The sequence below is a fragment of the Lethenteron reissneri genome, chromosome 23 (assembly GCF_015708825.2).
Source record: "Lethenteron reissneri isolate LAM-NWPU_2019-01 chromosome 23, ASM1570882v1, whole genome shotgun sequence".
Taxonomy (NCBI): Eukaryota; Metazoa; Chordata; class Hyperoartia; order Petromyzontiformes; family Petromyzontidae; genus Lethenteron; species Lethenteron reissneri.
This window is the reverse complement of record NC_083801.1, coordinates 13,168,972-13,193,906: the sequence shown is the minus strand read 5'-3', so window position 1 is coordinate 13,193,906 and position 24,935 is coordinate 13,168,972. Positions and strand designations below refer to the sequence as shown.

The 24,935-nt window shown below is 46.6% G+C and overlaps 3 protein-coding genes and 1 non-coding gene across 10 annotated transcripts; 2 read left to right on the top strand and 2 right to left on the bottom strand.

Annotated features, from left to right (window-relative positions):
• Positions 1–212: 212 nt before the first annotated feature.
• On the bottom strand, positions 213–5,787 carry TMEM169 (transmembrane protein 169). 4 transcript variants are annotated; one of them, XM_061557256.1, is made up of 4 exons: positions 5,547–5,787; positions 4,264–4,330; positions 3,503–3,831; positions 213–2,778 (listed from the first exon to the last, which is right to left on the bottom strand). In XM_061557256.1, the coding sequence occupies exons 3-4, from the start codon at positions 3,755–3,757 to the stop codon at positions 1,954–1,956; spliced, it is 1,080 nt and encodes a 359-aa protein (XP_061413240.1). In that variant the 5' UTR covers positions 3,758–3,831; positions 4,264–4,330; positions 5,547–5,787; the 3' UTR covers positions 213–1,953. The 4 variants fall into 4 exon arrangements, with proteins under 4 accessions (XP_061413240.1, XP_061413241.1, XP_061413243.1 ...); XM_061557257.1 differs by having other exon boundaries at positions 4,264–4,327; XM_061557259.1 differs by lacking the exon at positions 5,547–5,787 and adding an exon at positions 4,975–5,509.
• A 354-nt stretch (positions 5,788–6,141) lies between these two features.
• Positions 6,142–15,980, top strand: PECR (peroxisomal trans-2-enoyl-CoA reductase). Of its 4 annotated transcripts, none has more exons than XM_061557255.1 (9): positions 6,142–6,160; positions 7,223–7,331; positions 10,626–10,759; positions 11,742–11,907; positions 12,713–12,794; positions 13,063–13,159; positions 13,918–14,028; positions 14,483–14,594; positions 15,130–15,980. In XM_061557255.1, the coding sequence occupies exons 2-9, from the start codon at positions 7,229–7,231 to the stop codon at positions 15,213–15,215; spliced, it is 891 nt and encodes a 296-aa protein (XP_061413239.1). In that variant the 5' UTR covers positions 6,142–6,160; positions 7,223–7,228; the 3' UTR covers positions 15,216–15,980. The 4 variants fall into 4 exon arrangements, with proteins under 4 accessions (XP_061413239.1, XP_061413235.1, XP_061413236.1 ...); XM_061557251.1 differs by lacking the exon at positions 6,142–6,160 and adding an exon at positions 6,836–6,903; XM_061557252.1 differs by lacking the exon at positions 6,142–6,160 and adding an exon at positions 6,920–6,979.
• LOC133346253 (U6 spliceosomal RNA) lies at positions 9,455–9,561 on the top strand. The gene has a single exon (XR_009755521.1). It is a non-coding gene; the product is annotated as a U6 spliceosomal RNA (small nuclear RNA).
• LOC133346010 (reticulophagy regulator 3-like) lies at positions 14,637–22,965 on the bottom strand. Its single transcript, XM_061557250.1, has 9 exons — positions 22,597–22,965; positions 20,679–20,800; positions 20,549–20,579; positions 19,467–19,593; positions 19,291–19,375; positions 18,957–19,094; positions 18,663–18,742; positions 18,361–18,496; positions 14,637–18,028 (listed from the first exon to the last, which is right to left on the bottom strand). The coding sequence occupies exons 1-9, from the start codon at positions 22,770–22,772 to the stop codon at positions 17,205–17,207; spliced, it is 1,719 nt and encodes a 572-aa protein (XP_061413234.1). The 5' UTR covers positions 22,773–22,965; the 3' UTR covers positions 14,637–17,204.
• Between the last annotated feature and the right edge of the window lie 1,970 nt (positions 22,966–24,935).

Genomic DNA, 24,935 nt, shown 5'->3' with positions numbered 1-24,935 from the left:
TGAGCAATGTATTGTCCATAGCTGATGACAAACTAAGCGTGAACGATTACACTTTCCAGTGGTTTGGAAAATTGCCATGATTTGGTTCCTTATTCCATTCAATAATCGATTTATATATATATGGATTGGTAATATATATATAGATTGGTATGCAGATTCAGTGTATATAGATTACATACATGTATTAATATCAAGCATAAGTACTGTACAATAACATGTCAACAAAGATGTATTTTATTGGTTCACATTTCACTGTAAACAGAACGCACACAAGGAATACTAGAAACCGACAGTTGGGTCATTAAAACAGACACCTGTGCGTAGCTCAACTCAGGAGGCACTGATGTAATGAAGACAGCACGCTCACGACGTGAAAGCCAACAAAAGGCCATGCTAACTCCAAGCATCAACTCGTGCACACAGCCCAGCCAACATCATCTGTTAAATAAAACAAGGGCATTACACCGTACTAATTCACTTCATCCTCCTGCATGCCCGTCCCATGCGACTGCCATTACAACCTGGATTTTTCCAATTAGGACCTTTAGTCGGCTTGTGTAGAGAAGCTTGCGAAAAAAATGCAATCAGTATATTGCACAGCACCATAAGTCTCAAAAAGCATTGGGGTGTAAGATCCAGAATCCACCGTTGACAACGCAGCTGCAATTTTTCTAAACAAAACGAATGCAAGGTATTGTAAGTTACTGTGGCGTCATTACACAGGACACTTGCTCTCGTATTTTTTACAATAGAAGACGATTGGAGAATTAACTACGATCGCTTTTTTTGTCGGGAGGTATCTCAGCGCTTGCACGATGCACCGCGAGAGAGAACAGAGTGGTAATTTGTATGCGATAATATACTGATAACGTGCATTTTTGGCACAATAATAAAGTGTGAATAGATTACAAACAAGCTGCAAACCACAACAGCATTCTCAGGATCGCGGTCTACAAAACAAACGCACTTCACAACGCGAGTCACAAGACATAGTAGTCATATCTGGGTACAATTTGAACAACATAAGGCTGTAAACTTTAATGTGTCAACAATGCTTCTGTAAATTTTAATTTAAAAAAATGAGTTCCAAAGCACTGCATTAAGGTATAAATATTAAATTTGTTGCCTTTGATTACAAAAATGTTCCATATTTAGAAAACATTTATTTTCATCCTCTGTTTAAAGGTCGTTTTCAAAGGGTTTAGGGTTATAAATATTGCAACAGCTCCTACTTCATAAACAGGACCCTGTTTTGTTGATTCGAAGTTCATAAAAAAAAGATCAATGCAGCCCGGTGCAGAACACTCATCACACACGGCATTTGCATTAGTTTGCTTCATCTGCGCGAATCGACAGTAGTTCACGCTGGGAGGATGCACCTGTTGCTTGTGCTGGGAGTAAACTTCACTTGAAAGAGCAATTGGAAAACACGTACAAGCGCCACTTGACGAGAGGCCCTGGCAGATTCTTAACGCTCGCCCACAAGCGATTAAAATTAATTAGGCTATATCACACTGCAGATCGTTAAAACATGACTGTCATTAGCAATGGATTAAATAACTTAGGGCGTTTCTTTTTCCCCATTAGTATTTCTTAGTTTAGTATAAAAAAAACACGTGAAAACCTTGCATCACACACATTTGTAAATATATTCAATTTGCTGTCCAATGTGCATTCTAGGGGTCATACCATGTTTTGTTCAGCAAGATGTCCGACATTTCACACCAATCCACCCACAACCTGAACTTAACTGAAACTGGATAATCTTCCATTTAAGTTCGAGGCGAGCTCCGTTGAGTTTCTAATGAGGCTCACAAGACACTGAGTGAGAGGTCGGACATCATGCCGAACGACACGCGGTAGACAACCCGAAACCACACTGGAGAGCTGTACAGCACAACCGCAAAAACACCTATACAGATGTTCCATTTGCTCACGTGTGCAAGCGCGTCTTCACACGGAAGACATTTGAATGCCTTGAGCGAACGGCCTCCGCACGGCACCCCTGTCCACGTCGCTATCGTCGTCGCCACCTCCGCCGCCGTGACCGGGCGGTGCCGCGCCGGACTCGATGAGCTCCACGATGCTGTAGGGAGCGCACTCCTCCAAGCCGAGGTGCGAGCACAGCCAACCAAAGAAGCCCTTCTCGGGGTCGCTGACGGCCCCCCACCAGGCCGTGAAGGACCACGACAGCTGCGCCACGGCCGCGTACGCCGCCAGTGAGAGGCTCGTCACCGCAATGAGCAGAGGGTAGAGCAGCATCAGCAGCGGGCACAGCGTCACCTTGTGCCAGAAGGTCCGCTGCTCATTGTACACGAGGAAGACGTTGTACCAGGTGATGGTGCCGTAGTAGAAGGCCACGACCAGCGATGCGACAAAGGCGAACGGCAGGCACAGCAGGCTCCACAGGCTGGCGTGTGGCCCGTGGTTCAAGCCGCACCGGCAGCGCGAGTGGCACTTGTTCCGTTGGACCCCGTGCGTCTGAGCTGGCGTTGTCGTCGGGGCGTTTGTGCCTCCGCTGCCGCCGCCGCTGTCTGTGACCGGCGCCTGGGGAGGTGGTCCACAGCCCAGCTCGAGCAGCTCCTTTTCGGTAAGGCTCAGGTGGATGTCGACGAGCTGGCCTTTCTTCTTGCCGCGCGTGATGGTGCCTGTCAGCGTCACATAGTGGCCGTCGGCGCGGTCCCACGGGGCGCCGGGGACAAGCGCCGGGGGGAAGTGACGAGTTTCTCCCGCGGATTCCAAGCACACGTCCTCCACCTCGGCCCTGCCGCTCTGCTCCTGTGATGCATGTAGCATGACAAAGCAACATTGAGGACAAATGGAAGTGATCTTAAGCAGAGTTCAGATTTAATATTTTGTTTAATTTAATTCATGTATGTTATCTATCATGCATTTTTTTAACATTGTATTTAGTCTGATATCACCTCCTTGCTGAATAATCATCCCAAATATCCTTTGTTCTGGCACTTCCAAGATGTACTCCATGTAAATGACGATGGTGTTTTTTTTCAGAATGACAAGTTATGTTAATGTTTAATATACTTCAGTGGTGAACATGGAGAGTATAGAAGTACAGTACAGTAATTGATATTCCATAATTCAGGTTTTTTGGGTTAGATCACGTAAATATAAATGTGTCGTTAAACCCGCCACCACCCGACACAGTCAATTAGTAAGGTTTGCCACGTAAACAGAACATACTAATTCGTCACTAGTACAGCTACACCGGTGTCTTGGAGAGCAAAGCCAATCTGATATTGCTGCACTATCCTCTGCTGCCCCCAACGTAGTCCCACAGTGGCCTACAACACCTGTTTTATGCGTGTTGGTTGCCCATCCAAATACTGTCTCGGCTCAGCTCTCCTTAGCTTCCAAAATACAACAAAATTGGGTATATTCTGGGTGATTGTGGTCATGAGCAAACGGTGACGTAATAAAACAAGCAACACGAAAGTGGCAGCCTCCGCGAATGGCAGCTCAAACATCAAGAAGTTGCCGTCACCTGCACATTCTCGTCGCCGTTCTCCTTTTCCTCCGTGCGGAAGATGATAACCGACTCGGGCCTCGGCTCCCTTTTCTTGCGGCGCTTGCGCTTCTCGGCGGTGCTGCTGGTGCTGGCGCTCTCCCCATCGGTGCCACTGGGCACGTCGTGACTTGAAACCTCGCTTTTGTGCGCTGCCCGGCGCTTCTCCTTTGGCTGATGTTGCTTCGCCAATGCCGGCCGCTCGGACTCTTCTTGCTCCGTTCTGCCCGCCATCTCTGCCGTGTGATTTTTCTCCTCCTCCTGTGCCGATGGGTGTCACTGCCGTTCCGACATGCACACCTGTGGAGCTGCGAACACCAAAAGTGAAAAGCTAAATAATAAGTTGCACTAGCCAAGCAAATATAGGCTTTGGATAATTATAATTTGTGGGCTGGTCCTAAGTGGCAGATCGCAAGTTGTAGGAAATGACGTCGCATGCCAGAGGCTCCCCACCACTGCGTTGGCCTAATGAGTTGTCAAGTAATGATTTGCACTTCTCTGATGCAATAAGTGATCACATTTCAGACCTACAATTGAATAAAAACGTTAGTAGTTTTCTTCATACCGTCTCATTGAAACTGTTGTACCTTATCCCTGTTCATTGAATTTGCATACACGATTGCAATAGTCGATGAAGATACTTGTGATTCGGTGCATGTACCGCGAGCATACGAAACGATGTTTAATTGATGAAGCAGTACAACTCCATCCATAACCCAAACCGACCACTGGGTTCTCACCTTGATACTCAGTACTCGGCAGACTCTCTCACCAGGCCATTTCCTCCTCACGTTCGCCGCATCACTGCTGCCCGACAAAAAAAGCAGGTAGAGTCAACATCATCAACCATGTTCAATCCACTTCTGGATGAATACCTCCCCAAGCCCCCTCCCACGAACCTCGGATATAACCATTCCATCAAACACCTGCACAAGAACCGATTTCATTGCGACGGACAGCCTCTCGTGCGTGTTCTATCCCCTCAATACACCCGGCCATCATCACTCCTCGTAGCGCGTCCTGCCCAAGTCCACACACCTTTCTTAATAATGAATATGAGTCTAACTTGCGTATGTTCTCTGATCCATGTGTTCCACTTCCTGTGTCTGTCTAATTCCAAGCGTGAACCTCTCCATGCTGTTTTGCACACTTTTTAGCTTTTGTTACATTTTCTCTGTTAATGTCCACGTTTCCTATCCATGTCACAGCAGGTAACCGAGTGCCTTTGGGAAACAAAAAAGCAAAGTATTGAGACGAACAAAATATCTGTCTCTTCGCACACACAACATCCCACATCCACAAAGTAGTCGACCAATGTGCAGGAGACATCCAGCAGCAACAGCACAGAACCGTGAGAGAGGGATGTCGACTGCATACGGGAGGCCTTCATCCAGCAGTGGATAAGACAACGGCTGGTGATGATGAACAGCAGGTCATAATTGTTTACGTACGTATGTAGATTGAACTTCTTTCGCGCCGTACGTAGCCAACCCTAGCTGGATTAGAGAGGGAGAGAGCATTCGTGCCGGGCAGCCCGTCTGATAGAACACGACACCAGGGCAGAGAGATGGCAGGCAGCTTCGGGAATAATCCCTGGAGAGAGACGCATCGAACGAAAATAGAACTCCCCACAACGCCGCCTCGCCTTGCTCGGGAAACAAAGAAGCGAGGATGCCGAGGAGGAGGAGGAGTCAAGGAGGAGGATCCAGCATTGATGTCAGGCGTCTCACGGCGACGCTGCATTGCACGGACCCAGCCTTATTCGCCCGTCTTTACAAAATCACCCAAACCCATGTTCATTAACACACACGCCCATAATATATAGATTTGCTATTGTACTCTACAGTCCAACAGCACGTGCCTAGGTGGATCGTTCGCATCACCGGATCGTGTGGGATTACGACGGCTAGAGGAGGCGTCGATGCAGCAGTGGATTGATCATGGCTGATGATGATAATAACTACAACAACGGGATCGCATGGCCCCCACCCCAGCAGATCGCCACCCTCGCTCACACGCATACCTTGCCGCCTGAGAGATCGGAGCTCGGGTTGCAGGAGACGGCAGAGAGCGAGGCAGACGCCGGAACCGGTTTTTGGCGTTCGCTGTGGAGCAGTAGTCGAGGCGGAGGAAGTGACCCCTACGTGGTGACCCCGGGGTCACCGAGTCTGTAGGCCTGCGACCTCCCCCACCCCCACCACCCCCAGCCACCCCGGCTCGGCTTGACTGCCGGGACCCAGGCGGACCCCGTGGTCGCTCCCGCTCCTTCCTCTTCCTCGGCACGTGCGGAGTCGTCCCTCCCTCCCTCTCTCCACACACACACAGATACACACTGCGCATGCGTGCCGGATGATGTAATGACACAAATGTAGCGGAGCAAGCGGACGCGTCTGGGTGATGCGGGCGGAGTGGGGCGGGGGGTCAACGCGGGTCACGCCGTGCCCTCCTCCACACAACATCGACTCACGCCACACCGCACACTGCCGGATTGTCCTCCTAGCAAGAGTAGCCACATAAGCTACGGGTCCCGCACTTTCAAGTGCCCCGCGCTAAATGCTTTCAAGCTATCAATTCGGGTTCAGTGATTCTGCACTTGCTCTATTACTGTAGTACTATACTGCCTTCAACTTTTATGAGGTTAGCGATTTGCCGTATTGTCTGGCTGTATAGCAAATGAAACAATACAATTGCTTTACTATGCAAGTTAAAAATGTGTGTTTTAATATTTGTGTGTTTGTTTTGCGCGAACTGCGCGAACTGCGCAAACTGCGCCGTATGATTGGGCCAGAGCCCAGCAGCGAACCCCGTTAACGCTCGCATTATTTTTTCATCCGGCCAATTTTTTTTATTCGTAGCTAAACACATGGGATGGACTTTTTATAGTGTATTTCTCTGTTTTTTTTCTTTTTTACCTTTTCTTGTTTCATTGTATGTAATGGCAGAGATATAAAGTACAACCATAACCACAATCACAGAAATCTATGCATTGTTATATGAAGACAAGTCCAGATATTGTGGCCAAGGTTTAGCAAATTGTTGTTTTTATTTACATAGCATCGCAATTATTATTTAGAAAAATATTTTTATAGCAATATATTGGGGGGGGGGACATTTTGAGCATATTTTATTATTGGGGTGTGTGTGTGTAATTACGGCTTTGGGTTTAAGGACACAACGTGTCTGCGGGGAGTTTCATCAAGCCGGCAAACTTCCACCGATTCTCTACATGGCCACCAGCGAGGGGCGGCACCGCTGACGAGTTAGGAGTGGCTACGAGTTGGACGGCTCGGCCACTTCCCGAGCCAAGCCACCCCCCCCCCCCCCCCCCGTGTCACTTGGAGCTCCGTGGTGGACTTTGTTCAGCGGAGTCGGGTGTCTGAGTGAGTAGTGTTTGTGTGAGGCCAGGCCTTCTGTGCTAGCATTCGAGCGCTCCGTGTTGAGAGGGTGCCGTCTTGAGTTGAGTGGTGTTCAGTGAGCGAGTGCTGAGCGAGTGTTGTCTAAACGAGTGAGTGCTAGGTGAGCATTGAATGAGAATGCTTAGTGATGTCTGAGTACTAAGTGTCCGAGTGCAGTAAGCGAGTGCTGAGTTAGTGGTGTCTGAGTGAGTGAGCAGTGCCTGAGTGAGTGCGAAGTGAGTGCTGAGTTAGTGGTGAGTGAGTGAGTGGTGTCTAAGTGAGCATTGTATTGTCCTCGCTGCAGGTAACCATGTCTGTATTCCGAGCCGGGCTGTTCAGCAACAAAGTTGCGATCGTAACTGGCGGAGGGACCGGCATCGGGAAGGCGATAGCAGCTGAGCTGGTGTCCCTGGGTGAGCCTGCACGACCACCACTACAACACGTGTTTTCTATTGCACAAACCGAGCGGCCGTGCCGAGCCAGCCCAGCATGGTTGTGGAGGCAGCATGTTATTTTCCCACGAGCAGAAGCCGTGAGTTGAGACGCACCATGCACCGTATATGACGCAGGGAGTCTGTGCCCTCACAGTGGACAGACCGACAACACAACGCAATGAACGCGTCATTAGAGCCGCCCCTAGTCCTACATGATCCCAAGCCAGATTCAGATGTACGTATTGTGTGAGGCTAGTGCAGCACGGTTCGGTTCCGGCTCAGCACTGGAAAACCGCTCGTAATCCGCCAGGGCACCGCAATGGCTCGGCTCAGATACGCCATTGAAAACAAACGCATGCACATGGAGCTTAATTGTAAACCCACACATGAGTAACATGGACGGGTATGGGTGAATGGTGATGCCGCCACTGTTCACCCAGTCGAGATATAATTTCACAAAGGCGATTGGCGCCACCTGCTGGGAAAATCTGCTCTTGACTCTGTGCACTGCTTGTGCATGGGCGACAGTGCCACAAACTCTAGGAGAGCTGCCACCCTTGGGAAGTTGCGGTGTGTCCTTCAAACGAATGCTTCCTCGTAGTAGCGTGGGGGCAGGGGGTGCCTTGCTTCCCCCCCCCAACCTCCTGGTGGCCAAAGCTACGAGTTGGGTACTCTTAGGTTTTTTTCGGTAAAGTCACGTAGGTAAAAAATAAAAATAAATAATATAAATAATAAAATAAATATTTGAACTATTTTATATCTTTTATTTCCTTTATTATTTCTATTTTTTGTATTACTTATATTTATTTTTTACCGACGTGACTTTACCAAAGAAAAACCTAAGAGTATGAATCCTTGCAGTCACGAAAGCTTCAAATCTAGAACTACGAGTTGGGGCCTCCTTGACAACTATGAAAAAATATATAAGAATAGGTTTGACCCTTTCTGGCAATAAAACAGGTGTTAAGATGTTCAACCACCAAATAGAAACCTTTTGCAAGGAATCATGCCTGCATTACTTGTGGTGAACATGCAAACAAACTATGCATTGTCTTTGAAACTCACCGATGTCAGACCAAAGAACGCCAAAAGGCGTTCTCATACTTTGATACTGGCAAAAAAGGTCCCATTTTTAACTACCATGTTTCAACATTATTGCCCCCCACCACCAATTGCCGCACCAATCTGAGCTGAAAATGTCGTCAACTTCGCTGCTGCCCCGTAGTTATTGGGTAGATTGCAGATGCGACCCACGACGTTATGGACAAAGCTATGATCAGTGGCGTCACCAATGACAAATACTCAGTAAATGTAATTGTTTGATTAGGGGCCATCCATTGAGTAGGTACGCAAAAATCTGTCAAAACTTTACCCGCCCCCCATCCTCCCTGTACGCACGCTTATATACGATGTTCTTATATCCAGCTTTCTGCTGGATATCAGTCCGAACAAAAGTACACATGGGCAGACAATCAGTAACAATCAGTAACCTGCACATGCAGGTTACCAGTCAACATTCCGACGTTGCGATCGATTTGTGGTTTAATGGCGATGATTTAGGAATGCCTTCATCTAGCAGTAGATTGACGATGGATGAAAATGTATGTCATGGAATTTGTATGTTACAAAACTCGACAACATTTAATAAACGCATTTAACGTCCTCAATTATCGATACAATGTAAACAATTGCAAGAGTTTTAACGTACGTTGGAAGGGACGTATTAAGCTAATATAATATACGTTTGATAATCGAGGACATAAAATCAACATGGATTAAACTATGCAACATGCCGGATTTAATGTCGATTAGCAATCGACAACAACGCCACCTTGAGGCCACTAACGCAACCCGTCCGCGTGGACCCACAATGCATTGTACACAGCTATCGCGCAAGTTCGCAAATAAAACCCTTAAAATATCTGCCTAATAACGAAAATAAATTTCGTACACAATATTCACAGACGATATTGGTTAACTATGATGATGTTTGTAATATTTCAACGCGTAATTAATACATTAATTACCTTCGGGGGTCCCATGGTGTAAAGTACGTCGCAAACAGGTTGGTATAAATAGTGGACGTGGCATGCTATGCTTCTGTACTTGCTCCGGCAGTACATATACTAAAATTGGAACGATACAGAGAAGATTAGCATGGCCCCTGCGCAAGGATGACACGCAAATTCGTGAAGCGTTCCATATTTTACCTTCTCGTAATTCATTTTTTTGTTTATTTTAATCAGACCAAAATTACATCGTGTGTCCGCAATGTTGGAGACAAACATCGCCCCACATCGTGGAATTATTTTTGGTTTGCAATGCTCATTGTCATCATCATTAGCGATGATCAATCCACTGCTGGATGAAGTTCTAGATTTGAAGCTTTCGTGATTGCAAGGATTCATACTCTTAGGTTTTTTCGATAAATTCACGTAGGTAAAAAATTAAATTAAATAAAAATTTATAAACTAATACGTTTTTCATTAAAAAAAAAAATTACCTACGTGACTTTGCTGGATGCCCAAGCCCACCTAATTTTCTAAACAGTCCGTATTTTGTATTGTAAGGGGCCGTCCATAAATGACGTCACGCACCTATGGGGGGGGGGGGGGTCAGACATTTGTGAAGATGTGTGAGAAATGTGACGTCACATCAAAATGCGCAACTTTAAATAAATATAGACAACACGTTCTACTAAAGCGATTTGAAGCATGTTTTATTTTTAAAATGGAAATATGGTTGGGGGGGGGGGCAGAGCTTTGTGACGTCATATTTGAGGGGGGGTCTGACTTTGTGACGCCGTGTGACGAGGAGGGGGGGTTAAAATTGTCCAAAATCGCGTGACGTCATTTATGGACGGTCCCAAAGCCCTTCATCCACCAGTGGATTGATAACGTGTGCGTTAGAAACAGCGCCACCTTCAGGCCTTCTAGCACAAACCGCCCTCTGATATCCACAATGCATTGCGACTCTGTAATGCACGGTCGTCACAGAGCGCAAATGAAACCCTTCAAACATCGAATTAACAGACTTATTCACGTAAAATACGTTACCTGATGAAATTAATTACGTGTATAGTTTTTTTCAATGTTAAATTTATTGACAAATCGCAATTTAAAAATTTGGGGGGGGGGGGACCCATGGCGTAAAGCAAGTCGCAATTTGGATGATATTGTAAGGGTCCTGTCGCGAATGCGACATCATATGCTATTGTACGCGATATGGCGTGATGAAATTTGCCACATTCCTGCGGTGCCATGTGTTGGGCAGGATGCAGCGTCGTGATCGCGTCGAGGAAGATGGAGCGGCTGCAGGAGGCGGCACAAGAGCTTTGTGGCTGCATCCCACCCAGCAGCCCGGCCCGAGTCACGACCGTGCAGTGCAACATCCGTCACGAGCAAGAGGTGTCAACCAGATCCTCCAGACAGATCCCTTAACCAAATACACCAAGCAAATCCCTCGACTAGATCATAAAAGAAACACTCTCAGACACACTCACTCTCATACTCTCAGCCTCTCAGGCTCACACACATACACTCACTCTCAGACTCACACACTCACTCTCATACTCTCCGGCACACATACACTCTCAGACTCACACACACTCACTCTCAGACTTTCAGCCTCTCAGGCTCACACACACACACACTCTCAGACTCACACACTCACTCTCATACTCTCAGGCTCACACACATACACCCACACTCTCAGACTCACACACACTCACTCTCAGACTCACACTCCCCACCTCTACCAATGACGGCCCCGCTCGGCGTTTGGGGGGGGGGGGGGAGTTGGATGATTGGGCGTGTTTACCTTCCCCCCACCCTCCCCGACATCCTCAACCAATCGTGGCCCTGCTCGACGGTCGGTGGGGGGGTGCATGGGTGGGCTGCATTCCGATGCACGACGGACAAATAATCCCTGGTGGGCAGTGTGGAACCTGTTGTTCCTACCTGTATAAAAGATAACTTAACTTGAGTTAGCCAGGCAGCCAGCCAGGTAGCCAGCCCCCTTAACTATCGGCTCCCCCCTCTTGCTTAGGCCCCTCCCCTTACCCCCCCCCCTCCCTTAGGCCCCTCCCCTGATCCCCCCTCCCTCAGGCCCCTCCGCTGACCCCCCCTCCCTTAGGCCCCTCCCCTGACCACCCCCCCTATATCCTTAGGCCCTTCCCCTGACCCCCCCCCCACCATATCCTTAGGCCCCTCCCCTGACCCCCCCTCCCTTAGACCCCTCCTCTGACCCCCCCCCCCCCCCCTCAGGCCCCTCTCCTGACTCCCCCTTCCTTAGGCCCCTCCCCTGACTCTCCTCCCTTAGGCACCTCTCCGTACCCGGCAGTCGGTCTTGGCCGAGAAGTGTTAAAAATGGAACTTTCGTCACCCACAGGTACGGGGCTTGATGAGCACCACCCTAGAGAGGTATGGAAAGATCGACTTCCTGGTGAACAACGGAGGTGGGCAGTTCCCCAGTCCGGCTGAGGGCATCAGCACCAAGGGTTGGCACGCCGTCATCGAGACCAACCTCACCGGCACCTTCCTGTGCTGCCGCGAGGGTGAGCGTCGCCTCGGCCATCAGCCTCAGTTCTACAACTTCACGACAACTTCCTCTCTATATTGTGTTATTATACACAGGAGTCTCCAGCTCACCTTTTTTTATTCGTGGCAAGAAACACATTCCTGCGGAGGGAGCTGGTAGGAACGTTGAGTTGCTCGGTCAATGGCCAGGGTCAACGGCGGCGTGGTGTATTCCGCAAATATGGCCAACTGTGAGGGCGAGCACAAGCCGGCGTGAGTAGGTTAAACATTGAGTTTTATAAGGGCACCACGGGGTGACCAGCCCCTCCCCACCCAGCCCCACCCCTCCCACCCCCCACCCAGCCCCACCATCCACACCATCCCCACCCAGCCCCTCCCCACCCTCCCCTCCTCACCCAGCCCCTCCCTCCCCACCCGGCCCCTCCCCGCACAACGGACGGACGGACACAATAATCCCCTGTGGGCTGGTGTAACCAGGAGGTTCCTACCAGGAGAGGATGACCCAAGATCAATTGGAGACAATCGTGATAACATGGACATTACAATGAAAATATAGATGATGCTAATACAAGGGACATTCGGGGGCAACATATTTGTCTAGCAGAGAAGATCAATGAGCACAATAGTATGGAAGATGTATTAATATGGTAATTCCAACTACATTGGGGAATATATTTTCCAGAAGTTTATCACTTTTGTTTCACATGAAGTTTCATCACCAACATAAGGCATAATTTATGCGAATGTCAACGTGTTTACAGCACTTGAACACCATTTCCTTATATTGGCTTCTCTGCTAATTTGTCGTTTTGTGTGGTGCAGTGTACAACTTGTGGATGAAAGATCACGGTGGAGTCATCGTAAATATAATTGCTGACATGTGGAGAGGGTTTCCGGGAATGTCGTGAGTACATTTCATTCCTTGCCTATGCAGTCGTGTGTACAAGAAAAATCTATTCCCACCAGTTTTTACGTTTTTTGCAACATACTAAAATAATTCTGCTATATAGCCAGTATATCTTCATCAAGTCTCATGACACTTTTTTCAGGAGGGTGCTGCATTACCATGTTTGAACAATTCCCCGTTTCAAGGAGTGTTTTGCATTTGGGAGGAAACTTTATTACCTGGATAAAGCCCAATAGAATAACAATTAACGTGCACCACCTGCCAGGCACACGGGCGCGGCACGAGCAGGCGTTGACAACCTCACTAAGAGCCTGGCCATCGAGTGGGCGAGCAGCGGCGTCCGCATCAATGCTGTTGCACCGGTACGATCACAGCCTCTTATCATATTATCGTGGTTCCAGCCAGCATGGTGCAGCAGCTAGAGCGGATTTTAAATTTGTGCGGTTCAAATCCTAGTCGGGGGAAAACTCAGCGATTTATCCTTTCCGGGTCGATAACATAACTCAAACTAACTTCATCCCTTCACATTCTGCCTATGGATGGAGGCTTCTCCATACCAGGTTCGTCATGGGGTTTATTTGACTATATTTGACCATGCTCGTTGAAGGAGGGGAAGACAGACGTTCTGATATCACTTGCCACATTTATTCACTGAGAATAATGCTCAGGTCGCCAGGTTATTTTCCCAATGCACCAACCACTATGCCATTGCTGCACATTTTATAATTCCATTTATCTTGGAAAGCAGCACCGTCTCTCAAAATTCGATGTCAGGACATTCTTGCAATGGAGAGTTTAGCCAAATCCATTTAGTATTGGAATACCATTTTGTAATGGCAGTAGTGTTTGTTCTGTGGATAAACGTTCCCTTGCTTCAGAATGTGATTTCTTGGTATGGAGAAGCCTACGTGACTTTCCCGAAAGAACCAGAGTAAGGAATGTGATTCTTTAACCACTGGTTTGGGAGTGCAAATGGGAGATTAGCCTACCCCATGGTAATTTTATTTGGAAACATAATTTCTTGACCTGCCCTTCAAGCAGTATTTTATAGAAATGTTAAATTCAATGTATTATTTCCATTTCCAGTAAAGTGATTATATGTTGTCTCTTACTCTGGCAGGGAACAATATTTTCCCAAACTGCATCTGAAAACTATAAGCATTTGTCAGAATCTCCATTTGATATGATGAAGCCAAGGATCCCTGCCAAGAGGCTTGGTTTGCCAGAGGAGGTATGTCACTACGTGTTCAATCCAAAATTACCAGTAGCCAGAAAACGTAATTTAAAATCAGAATACACACAAGCCAGTGACCTAAAAGGTGTGAATTAATATCTACACAGTACACAGCTAATATCCAAAGCTATTAAATGTTCAATAATTCCCCCATAAAACTTTGAAATGTCTCAACATTTGGCAATTGTATTAGCTTTTAATGTCCACTGTAGTTAAATGTACTACTTGACAAACACGCACCTTTCAGGTTAAGTTACCTTGCTTTTACCGAAGCATGCTTGAATATTGCAATGCACGTATCCAACAAGTATATCTGCTTGTAAAAGCAGGCCACCTGGACGAACTCCCAAGGCATGTTCTTATTTCCTGCTTATACATTTTAAAAAAGTATATAAAACAATTGAAGAAATACTCCGTTTTCGGAGTAGTCACAATTTGTATTCCTGGCCAGGTGTCGCCAGTCGTTTGCTTCCTGCTGTCACCTGCTGCATCCTTCATCACTGGGGAGACGGTGAAGGTGGATGCAGCACAGAGCCTATACCAGTCTCCGTGGGATATTCCAGGTGGGTGAAGGTGATATCAAACACACGCAGCCACACAAGCTGTGGAGCAGCAAATTGCAATTTAATGTAATGAATGCTTTAACATCGCTATTTTGCTTTACATATATTTTAACCAAGATTACCTGGCTGTAAATGTTATGTACATTTTATTTTAAATAAATATGGACTAAATTAAGAGGGGGCTACAGAAACAAGCAATGCAACGCTTCAATGGCAATCAAGCTACCCATACACCATAAGGCAATGTTTAATAAGTCTGATGATGCTCCAGCACCACTTACAGCAAAGTTTGTTTTTGCTGACTAGAGATACCTTTTCATTGACACTTATAAAACTAGACTAATTCATTTTAAGCTTTTCTTAAAGTGCAGGGTAGGCAATATAACTGAGAAAAGCAAGTCACAGGTGACGGAATAAAGCACTCGCACACAAGTCACAAACCACCATCGCAAAGCAGTAATAATCAGCAAATGCAGGCCACTGATCTCGCCCACTGCAAAACCGTTGTAATGTCATATTTTTATCCCACTTACAGATCACGACAAGATGCCCGCACCAAAAATAGATGTGTCTGCAACGGATTCCGAGGGGCATGCAAAAGTGTCCCCATCCAAACTGTAATATTGATCTTGGGAATTGTGTGGTTAAAACAGTGTCAGGCCTTGTTTTTGCTGTCGTGGACGCTATTGTGTAAATTTAGATAAAATCAGCACTGCTGTAAACCTGGCCACGCACATGGTGCCAGATACAAGCTTAAATTACCTCTACTTAGAATTTAAAATAATAAAGCACATGGTGCCAGATACAAGCTTAAATAACTTGCTAATTCGAATTAAAAATAAAGCTCATTTAAAAAAGCAAGTAGATAAGTGTGAGAAAATGCATTATGCAGTAGAGGATACGTATGAATTTACAATGCAATATGTACACATTTCAAATAAAATGTACAGTGGTTAACCTTTGAAGTTTGCAATGAACCGAGTGGATGTGTGGTACGAGTCCTCATATTGTACAAGACATTGTGATGTTCGTAATGTTACATCATTAAACACATATATATTTATCACGAGCAATACTTACATCTCATTGAATTTAACCACATTGCGCAACACGGTTATATGATTTCACGGAATGACATGCATACACCACGCTGAAAAATTGTAATGCTCAATTATTCTGCAAGGCTATCAAAACGTGTACAGTATACGCAAAATCGTGTTCTGATAAGACTGCAATTGTTTTTAAACAAAATCAAATAACGGCAAAATAAGCATTGACAGAAGCACATGTGACTTGAATGTTTAATGCAATTCTCATAGAACATACATTAGCAATGGTCAAATTGTCTGGGACTGTTGTTTTACAATAAATGTAATAATCACTCTTTTTTGCTTCCTGTTACACAATGTTATTCACAATGGGCAAATTGCACCACAACAAATATAATAAAAGTATGGTCTACTGGAGCGTTCTTCAACTATATCTTCGAGCGAGCCACAAAACAACGAGCATGTGCTGGCAGGCCACATGCAAATTTTATCAGTGTCACCTATACATAAATTACGATGTCACTTGGCATTGACATAATACCTATACATCAGCAATGATGTTCTCTTCTTGTGAGATGAAGGCCTACCCTTCCACCCCCCAGACATCGCCGTCTCTCGGTCATGTAATGCAACAATCCAATTAAATTCTGAACACGAGACGATCTCATCGCTCTATTTCTTACGGTGGTCATGCGCTGGGGGTGTTTTTCCACCTTTGGCTGCCACTCCATCGTTACGGCCAACCACTGGCCATCAACCCCTATTTGTGACGTATTATGCCCAAGTCCACTTACTTTGCTTATTAGTCAATGTAGCCTTTAACTTGCAGTCTTCTCACCAATCCACGTGTTCTTTTTTCTGTTTCTCAGTTTAATTTCCAGCATGCTTCTCAAGCTTCTTTTTGTACTTTCAGCTTTTGTTAAATTGTCTTTTGTCAGTAACAACGTTTCTGATGTATACTGTACTAGGGATGACTATGTACCTCTGGTCTCCAGATCGATCATCTCCATCTCGTTAATCTTGCAGTCATCTCACTCAACTTATTTTTTGTCTACAGGTCTCATCTCCATCTCTTGTTTATTATTTAGCTATTATTTCACCAATTTGTATCTCTGTCTCGGCAGGCCATAGCTCAATGGGCCACTCCAAGAGCAATGTGGTCCGTAGATCGCCAGTTGAAGAACACTGGTCAAACGCACCCATGAATTGCCACTATTTTAAAATAAAAATACTAGCCACTGCCAAGTGCAATGTTTTTTCCAATCGCAATTGAAAAAAATGCTATTATACACACAATTATACACAATAGGTCTAAGCAATATCTTTTTGTTAATACTTTGAGCACATTAATCCAGAAACGTGTTGTCATTAATTTGTTCAGAAGCTGCATTCAAGTGAAAGGCAAGTCCAGTGATCGTGACCATTTCCACTGCTAACGTTGCAGTTGCCGATAGTGTCATATGATAAAATACGGCGAGTCACAACAGAGAAAAATAAGAGATAAACAGCCTATTCTGGACTATGATGAGCAGCAGTCAACTAGCGCGGGGAACTTAGTGCTTTAATGCCGCTTGCGAAGCAGCTTGGAGAGGAAGCCCGAGCTCTGGCCGCGAGTCTGAGCACTGCCTCCCGAGGCGCGCCCTTCCCGGCCGTGCTGCCCATCCGTGTCAGAGCGATCCAGCTCCGTCTGGTCCAGTAGCTCAAACCCGTCATTTATCTCCTCCGCCTCTTCGTCCGTGTCCGCATAAAAGCTCTCTGCATCAGCAGCAGTCATGGGCACGCGCTCCGCAGCCACAGCGCCTGCTGCCCGAGTGTGGTGCCGCCGGTTTCCCTTCTCAGCTCTGAGAGCGGCGGTTTGCCGAGACCTGCCTGCCGGTGCTGCCTGGTTCCGAGATGTTGCCAAGCGGGAGTCGGATGAGGTTGAGTCGGATGATGTAAGTGCCGACAGGGTGTTCCTCACCATAGCCGTGAAGGCCGCATTTACAATTTCGTTCGCCAGGTTCCCGCTATTCCCACCCATAAACATTGAACTGTGCTGCTCCTCCTCACAGTCCGCCATGCTTGAACCATCGTCGGCAGGCAGGAAGACGTCCTCGGGCATCCTTTCTCCCACAAAGTCATCGGGAGAGGGCAACCCACTCATGGACATCTCACTATTGATAGCGTCAGTGTCCGAGTCATAGAAGTCTTCGTTGTCGGCTGGGAGGCTCTGGCGTAGGGAGTTAGGGCGTGGACGGCTGGGCCGTGTCTCCAGGATGCTGGGAATTCCCAAGGTGTCATCATCGTCGCTATCCAGGCCCACACCACCTCGCTCTGACGGGAAGGCGGCCAGGTCACGCGCAAACGTGTCTTCCAGGTCACTGTGCTGGCTGTGATGCTCCATGTCTAGAAACACCAAAATGTGGGCACGCCTTCCTTATTACATTCGTAGTCTGTCTTCTATTACATTGATAAATCTTCTGGCCATGACAGAAAGTTAGGTTTGTTTGATCATGTGCAAAGCCAAAGCACCAATATTTAATCTTATTTGATGATTATCAGTAATATTTTGTACACCAATATATAGTATGACAAATTTTGATATCATTTTCCAATACTTTTTGTATATTAAGCGCTTTTAAATTTGTAGGCATAACATTATACATACCATCATCTCACCATCCACCAAAAGTGTAAATGTACGTGTGAATAAAAAATTTAACATAAAAGCTATGCACCATCGGAGCCATCTGTAAGCTGCGGCGTGCCTCCCCTCATCAGACCCAGTCCTACGGCCTCGCGGTACGATGCCTCGTCATCCGATGGCTCCGACTCAGACAGTGCCAGCGCCTCTTCCACTGTGGCAGGGTCCAGCTGTGCTCCAGGTAGCGGTGGTACAGGAGATGCAGCACAGTAGTTACACATAAAAGTTGGTTTCACACTTGAATGTAGTTTCGAACTCGTTTTTCGGTTATTATTTTTATTATATTAAATGTGATTTTTATATTTAAAACAGCTAAATATCAAGTGGTGTGATTACCTTTGGGTAAAAAGCAGCCAATTCATCTTCACTGTCAGTTTCCACCTCATCTTCATCCAATGTTCCTTTTTCATCATCTCCTTTTATTTTAAAACATAAGAGAATCCAAAAATTGCAACAATAAATTACAAAGTATGTAACAAACAAGTTCTTATTGCTCCAAATAATTCTGCGATGATTGGCATCTCATGATAGTGATTCAAGACTCCCTACCAGCAGACAGTGCTTTATGTTAACAAGCAGCAACAAAAATACATGTAAACACGGAGCAGACTGTAATCATGCCAAGCTCACTTCTTCCCCCTGCAGATCTATGAGCGATTAGCGCCTGTCGGCTGTAGTCCAGCATGTGAAGAAGTCCATCAAACAGGTGGCGTATCTTGTGTCCTATGCCGTAGTATGAAGCCAATGGCCAGAGAAGGGCTGCCAGTACTATGCGAACAGCAAAAAAAGGAACATTTGATTGCACTCATCTTGCAGATGATCACAAATTATAGTTATGTTGAACAGTGACATAAGTGTGTTCGTTATGGGAATCCATTTACAATTGAGCAAGGATGCGGAGTAAAAATTATTTATGGTAATATATTATTTAATGGCCTTTTGTGGTTGGTACGAGCATACTTACAGATGAGGTAGCAGACTACAATACCAGGCACACGGCGTCCAATGTCAGCCAGCACAGCACAGCAGATGCAAACTATCAGGCAGAACTGTGTCAGAAAACAAAGACAGACGAAACAATCAGCATCAACTCAATCAGTTTATTATGCCAGTAGTGCGATGGGGAAAATGTGTGCTTACCTTTCCACGATTTTCTCTTTTAAAAGCGAGTATATTGTGCAGGTAGGTAAGGAGGGAGAACCAAGTCTCAGCCAGCCGACGGCAAAGCTCTGGTACACTCAGCAGATCAGGATGAACTACTGTCCAGCTGTGCACATACAAGCCAACACACACACATGCACGCATCCATCCACTCACTAAACACTTTAACCCCATAAAAGCTGGGTCACATGAGTTCTCAAATCACAGGCAGTTTACCGTATGACAGGAGGCCCAACATATCACACTTTATGGTAGCTAATGGTATAAGCACAAGACTTTTATGATAAAAATGTATAGCGTAAAATAATCATGAGTGCACTATCTTAAATAACTTTACATAGCAAAATAAACGTCATGCAACAGCTATGAAATATCATTGTGATGACAAATTCCGAACATCAAATTCAACAACGGTCATGTTCAAACATGTTTTTTTTCCTGCCGTGGCAGTGCTATAGTAACCATTTTTCCCACAGGTCGCAAATGCCCCCTTCTCCACCCCCAACCTCTGTGTCAGCAATGCCTGGGTGCAACCTGATCCACATAGCACTTAGGATTCCGGAAAGCTTGCCATCAAGAGTTAAACATGAAAATATGCTCGTTATACAAATACTGCGCTTTACAAAACGGATCTCACGGGATTCTTTGAACGAAGACCTGAAACATGACCGTTTTAGCGAGCATGTGCTAAACAAATCTCTTTTTCAACTTGCCCAGTAATGGGAGCGTTTCTTTAAATAAGTTCTGAGTATACTTTACAATATGGCAGCTAGCCAGGGTGAGGACTTGAACAACACCTGATCACATCCTCGTCTAGGCTAAAATGACAAACATCACAACTTAAACTGGAAGCTAATAAATCTAAAATATTAATAAGCAGCGATTACACAATTCTAAGACCTCAATATTTTTTTCTTGAAATTAAAAGTAGAGTATTTGTGACTGACACCATAATTGAAACTTACAATGTGTATTTTGACAGCATTTCTTCTTGCGGTGTTTTATTAGTTTATATTAAGTGAAGCAATAGGTAGTTCTGAATGTGAAGTTTTGATAATTACCTTTCACTTGGTGAGTCATCTCTGCGTCTCCCTGAAAAAGACAGAACATGATAATATAACAAGGGAAAACAAATCCGATGTGTGATATACAGGATATGTTTCGTGTGACTTAACATTACTGAGTACGTACCAAAGATGCTGGGTATTTTAAGCCACTTTCTATATTTCCATGACTCTATAGATATCAGCAGCAGCAGAAATGACGCCAGTACAAAGTATGGCCTGAATGTGAGCGTCATCTTGGATATACCCCTGTAAAATATAGAAACATCAAACATCGTGTTAATGCAGAATGTCAAAAACATCCACTGTCTGTGCACAGTAATTGGTCGCATTCATTTTATTCCTCCATGCAGTGACACACCCGTTAAGTGGGACCTAAATATAAGCACAGTTACAAACGATCTTCCAATAATTATAATTTACATTTGAGTGGTTAGGGGTTATTTGACCATCACTCCATGCAAGTTAAAGTGGGGGGGGGGGGGGGGAGGTTGACCCAGGGCCCTGCTAAGATATCACTTGACACTGATGTTTGCCATAGTCTGCAATGGAATTCATGCAGCAGGGTTCACAGCATAGCACAGAATAACATTTGAAAGTTCACGGATTCAAAAAGTTCACGTGAGTCATTGTATTAAACCGTGTATATATATAAAAGACACGTTACACTGTCCCGTCACGCCACTTCACGGTTAACTATTGACTTAGAGAGTACCACTACAATGTACAGCCCAGGCAGGCACTTGTTCCATGGACCATACACACTTGTGCGCTGCCCAAGCACGTCTGAGATTCCAGCTGTGCTGCCAATGGGTTCCCGACACCGACATGAGTGGGGGGTTATCAGCTGGAAGGACCGGTCAAAGACAATGAGACCTATCCAAGTGTCAAGTGCAACCGTGTCCTGTTTTATCGCATATCCACAGGATCTGAAGAAGCCCAACTAGAATGCGGAGTTTCATCATCGGCCACGATCGATCCACTGCTGGACTAAGGTTTTTTTACTTTCGTACAACATTACATTGTTTTTTTCTGCCGAGCATAACGTTATGCTGCTGGCCGAATACAACACCATAAATGGTAATTTGAAGTACTGTACATTGGTAGATTAAAATATATTATTTCAACAGGCCACTGGGTAAGTTTGGAATTTGAAAGTATTCGTAGTAGCCTACTGTACATCATTTAATGTTATCATGACAAACCACACCGCCGCAATGACGGCGGTGTTTGTGTTTACCTGCAAGATCACTCCACCACAATCACTAAGCGTGTAGTTGATACCTGTCAACCCATCAAGGTTCACCCACATTCTTGTCGTGTTCAGGTCCATACGACGTAAAGCCGTTTCAATACGGGCAACATTTATTTTTGTATATTTGTTTGTCTTTCTCCCTTGTGATGGGACTTAGTAGGACGAACGTTGAGATTGATCAGGGCACCGGGGTGACCAATGAGGTCCGAATTTGTCCGTAACAAGGTAGGGAGGGCACTGCTAAAAGGGTTCATACAGGCATGGTATTAATCAATGCGTGGCAGAAAAAACCTGTACCATAACGTAGCAACGCATTCATTTCGTTAGAAAAACAAATACTACGGGAGGTGGACGTCCCGATCGTGTCGCATTATAATCATTATACCACCCGACAACCTCAATGTTGTTGGCGTGCCGACACTGGCGACTCACGACACGACGAAACAATCGTCGCTGTACACACCACACCACACACACAGGAGCGTTGTAAAATAACCGGTTCACGTACATCAACCCACACTCCCCGTCTCGAAAACGTTCACAAGCGAAGCCAACAAAACGCAACCATTGTCGTCCCTCACTCCAACCCGACTTTAACCTCCACCGCCCTCAAGACAGCGGTGAGGCGAGGTGGTGTTGGGGCAGGCGGGCGGGGGGGGGGTCAGGCCTAGGGCAGGCTGTCGCGGGCTCTCAGCGACCCAAAGCGGCAGGGCGCTCAGGAAAATCCCTCCGGACATAAAAAAAAAACAGACGCCTGGTGGTGGTAGTGACCGATGACGGCGTGACCCACCAGAAGAGGCCGTGCAGGGCGAAGAGCAGCAGGGCGCTGTGGCGTGGCCTGTGCCACAGCAGCACGCCCTGCGCGTACAGCACGGCCCGCTCGCGTGGGCCCAGCGCGCCCAGCAGAGCCGCCTCCAGCGCCGAGACGGCGGCGGGGCCCGCGGCGTCCACTTGCTCGCTCGCCATGACGATCCTCCCCTTGTTCTCGTCTCCTCCTTGCTCTCCTCCTTGCTCTCCTCGTCCTCCTGCTTCTCTCCGCTCCTGACCTCCCTCCTACTTTTCCTACTCCCTCTCCGCTCGCTCTCCTTATTCCTCCTCCTCCCGGTCTCCGACTCCTGCTGTCCACGCCTCGGCCCTCCTCTCTCTGTCGCTCTCTCCGCCCTCCTACTTGGCCTCTCTCTCTCGCCTTCTCTGCCACCTCCCCTGTTGTTATTCTCCCCCCACCCCTCGCTCTGTCTGCTCCACCTCCGCCGTTCAAGTCGCCCGCCCTACTCCGGTATTCTCGGGGTTCATCCCCCCTCGGCCCCCCCCTCGGTCCCCCCCCCCTCATCGCCCCCCCTCATCGCCCCCCCCCCCTCATCGCCCCCCCCTCGGCCCCCCCCCTCGGCCCCCCCCTCATCGCCCCCCCCCCTCATCGCCCCCCCCCTCATCGCCCCCCCCCCTCATCGCCCCCCCCCTCATCGCCCCCCCCCCTCATCGCCCCCCCCCTCATCGCCCCCCCCCTCATCGCTCCCCCCCTCATCGCCCCCCCCCTCGGCCCCCCTCGGCCCCCCCCCTCGGCCCCCCCCCTCGGCCGCCCCCCCCCTCGGCCCCCCCCCTCGGCCCCCCCCCTCGGCCGCCCCTCCCCTCGGCCGACGTTCGTGCTCGTGGCTCAAGTGTCGAAGCCACGGGAAAGTCGTCGATTTTAATTTTCAGTCGGTTAATCAACTTGATCGACTTAACCGCCCCCAGCTCTATACATTAGTAATCGGAGATACGATCGAATGTTGTGTTTCTTATCATGGGGGGTGTGCACCGAGGCCCATTGAAACCTCGTTAGCAGGGACATTTAAAATATATAATTGACGTCACGTGGACATCAAACGCATACATTTAACAGAGTACCATCTAACATGGAATTTGGCCAAACTTCCCAATGCAATCTCCCTCCTGAAAAGTCTGGATTTCCAAGATCAATTAATTACAAAAGAAAGTGACAGTACAGAGGTCAATGTCTTCTGTAAGTGCTAAATCCATCCTGTTATCCAATAATTTGCAAAAATAGGAGGAACAACATGTAAGTGGTGGCAAGTTCACCCTGATATGTGAGCCTTGTCTTGAGAAATCAGCCTTGGAATGCTCTAGACCTTAAGCTTGAGGCTGGCTTGACGTGTTCTCAGGTCTCATCCCTTAACCTTGACCTTACAAGTGTGGCCTCAGTCCATAGACTCGGCTTCAGAGGCACTCGACTTCGCCCTTGCATTTTGGGTCCCTGCCCTTGAATCCAATACTTAAAAGATATCATCTGCAAGTTGGTCTTTGGCTGCGCTAAATGAATTCTATTCTGAGCCTTCGCGAGGATAAGACGGGCGGCGCAGAAGCTGCGGAAAATTAATCGTATTCATGTTTTTGGAGTAATTTTGTGCGGATGTAAATAGAACATGCCCCAAGTGACCCCTCACAACATCAGAGACGTTAAGTACAGTGCTGTTTTGTATTGCACACATGTCAATGCATAAAGTACGAAACTGTGCATGGTGAACACTTAATATTATACAAGCCAAATTTGATTTGAAGCTTTCGTGACTGCAGGAATTACTCTTTGGTTCTTTCGGTGAAGTCACGTAGAAAGAAAATAAATGTAATAAGCCTCTGTGTTGTCTCTCTCTCTCTGCTTGTGTCTGTCTGTGTCCCCGTGTCTGTGTTTTGTCTCTCTCAAATTTAGCAATCTTTGGAAGAACGTAATCAACCAGGTAAGGTGCTCACTGTTGTGTTAGCCGACTCTCTGTGTTGGATTGCATTGTATTGTATTTCTAAGTTCACGAGGTTTGTTTTCTGATGACGATTGCTTGTTGTTGCAATCGAAACGTCGTATTCTATTATTTAATTTATTTTCTTTCTACGTGACTTTACCGAAAGAACCAAAGCGTAATTATAACAGCCATTAAAAAAAAGCTATCGGGCAAAATCTGTTTAAACCTGATCGATATAAAAACCCATTCATGGAATTGACCAGACACACTAATGCAGGACCCTTTAAAGCGCTTTGAGACTCACTTCCCTAAATTAATCTAAATCATTACTCGAGTATTATTGAAATTGTTGATTAATTCACAATTCCTTAACAAAATGTTCCATTGTCTGCCTCTT

Bases quoted from the DNA above. Each gene is read 5' to 3' on its own strand.
- TMEM169 (XM_061557256.1), bottom strand. From the start codon at position 3,757: ATGGCGGGCAGAACGGAGCAAGAAGAGTCCGAGCGGCCGGCATTGGCG. The intron at 2,779-3,502 runs GTGACGGCAACT...CATGCATCACAG, and splicing joins ACGGCGACGAGAATGTGCAG to GAGCAGAGCGGCAGGGCCGA.
- PECR (XM_061557255.1), top strand. From the start codon at position 7,229: ATGTCTGTATTCCGAGCCGGGCTGTTCAGCAACAAAGTTGCGATCGTA. The intron at 11,908-12,712 runs GTGAGCGTCGCC...TGTGTGGTGCAG, and splicing joins CTTCCTGTGCTGCCGCGAGG to TGTACAACTTGTGGATGAAA. The intron at 13,160-13,917 runs GTACGATCACAG...TTACTCTGGCAG, and splicing joins GCATCAATGCTGTTGCACCG to GGAACAATATTTTCCCAAAC.
- LOC133346010 (XM_061557250.1), bottom strand. From the start codon at position 22,772: ATGGCGAGCGAGCAAGTGGACGCCGCGGGCCCCGCCGCCGTCTCGGCG. The intron at 20,801-22,596 runs GTGGGTCACGCC...TATATTTTACAG, and splicing joins GCCCTGCACGGCCTCTTCTG to GGGTATATCCAAGATGACGC. The intron at 18,743-18,956 runs GTGAGCTTGGCA...TTAAAATAAAAG, and splicing joins TAGATCTGCAGGGGGAAGAA to GAGATGATGAAAAAGGAACA.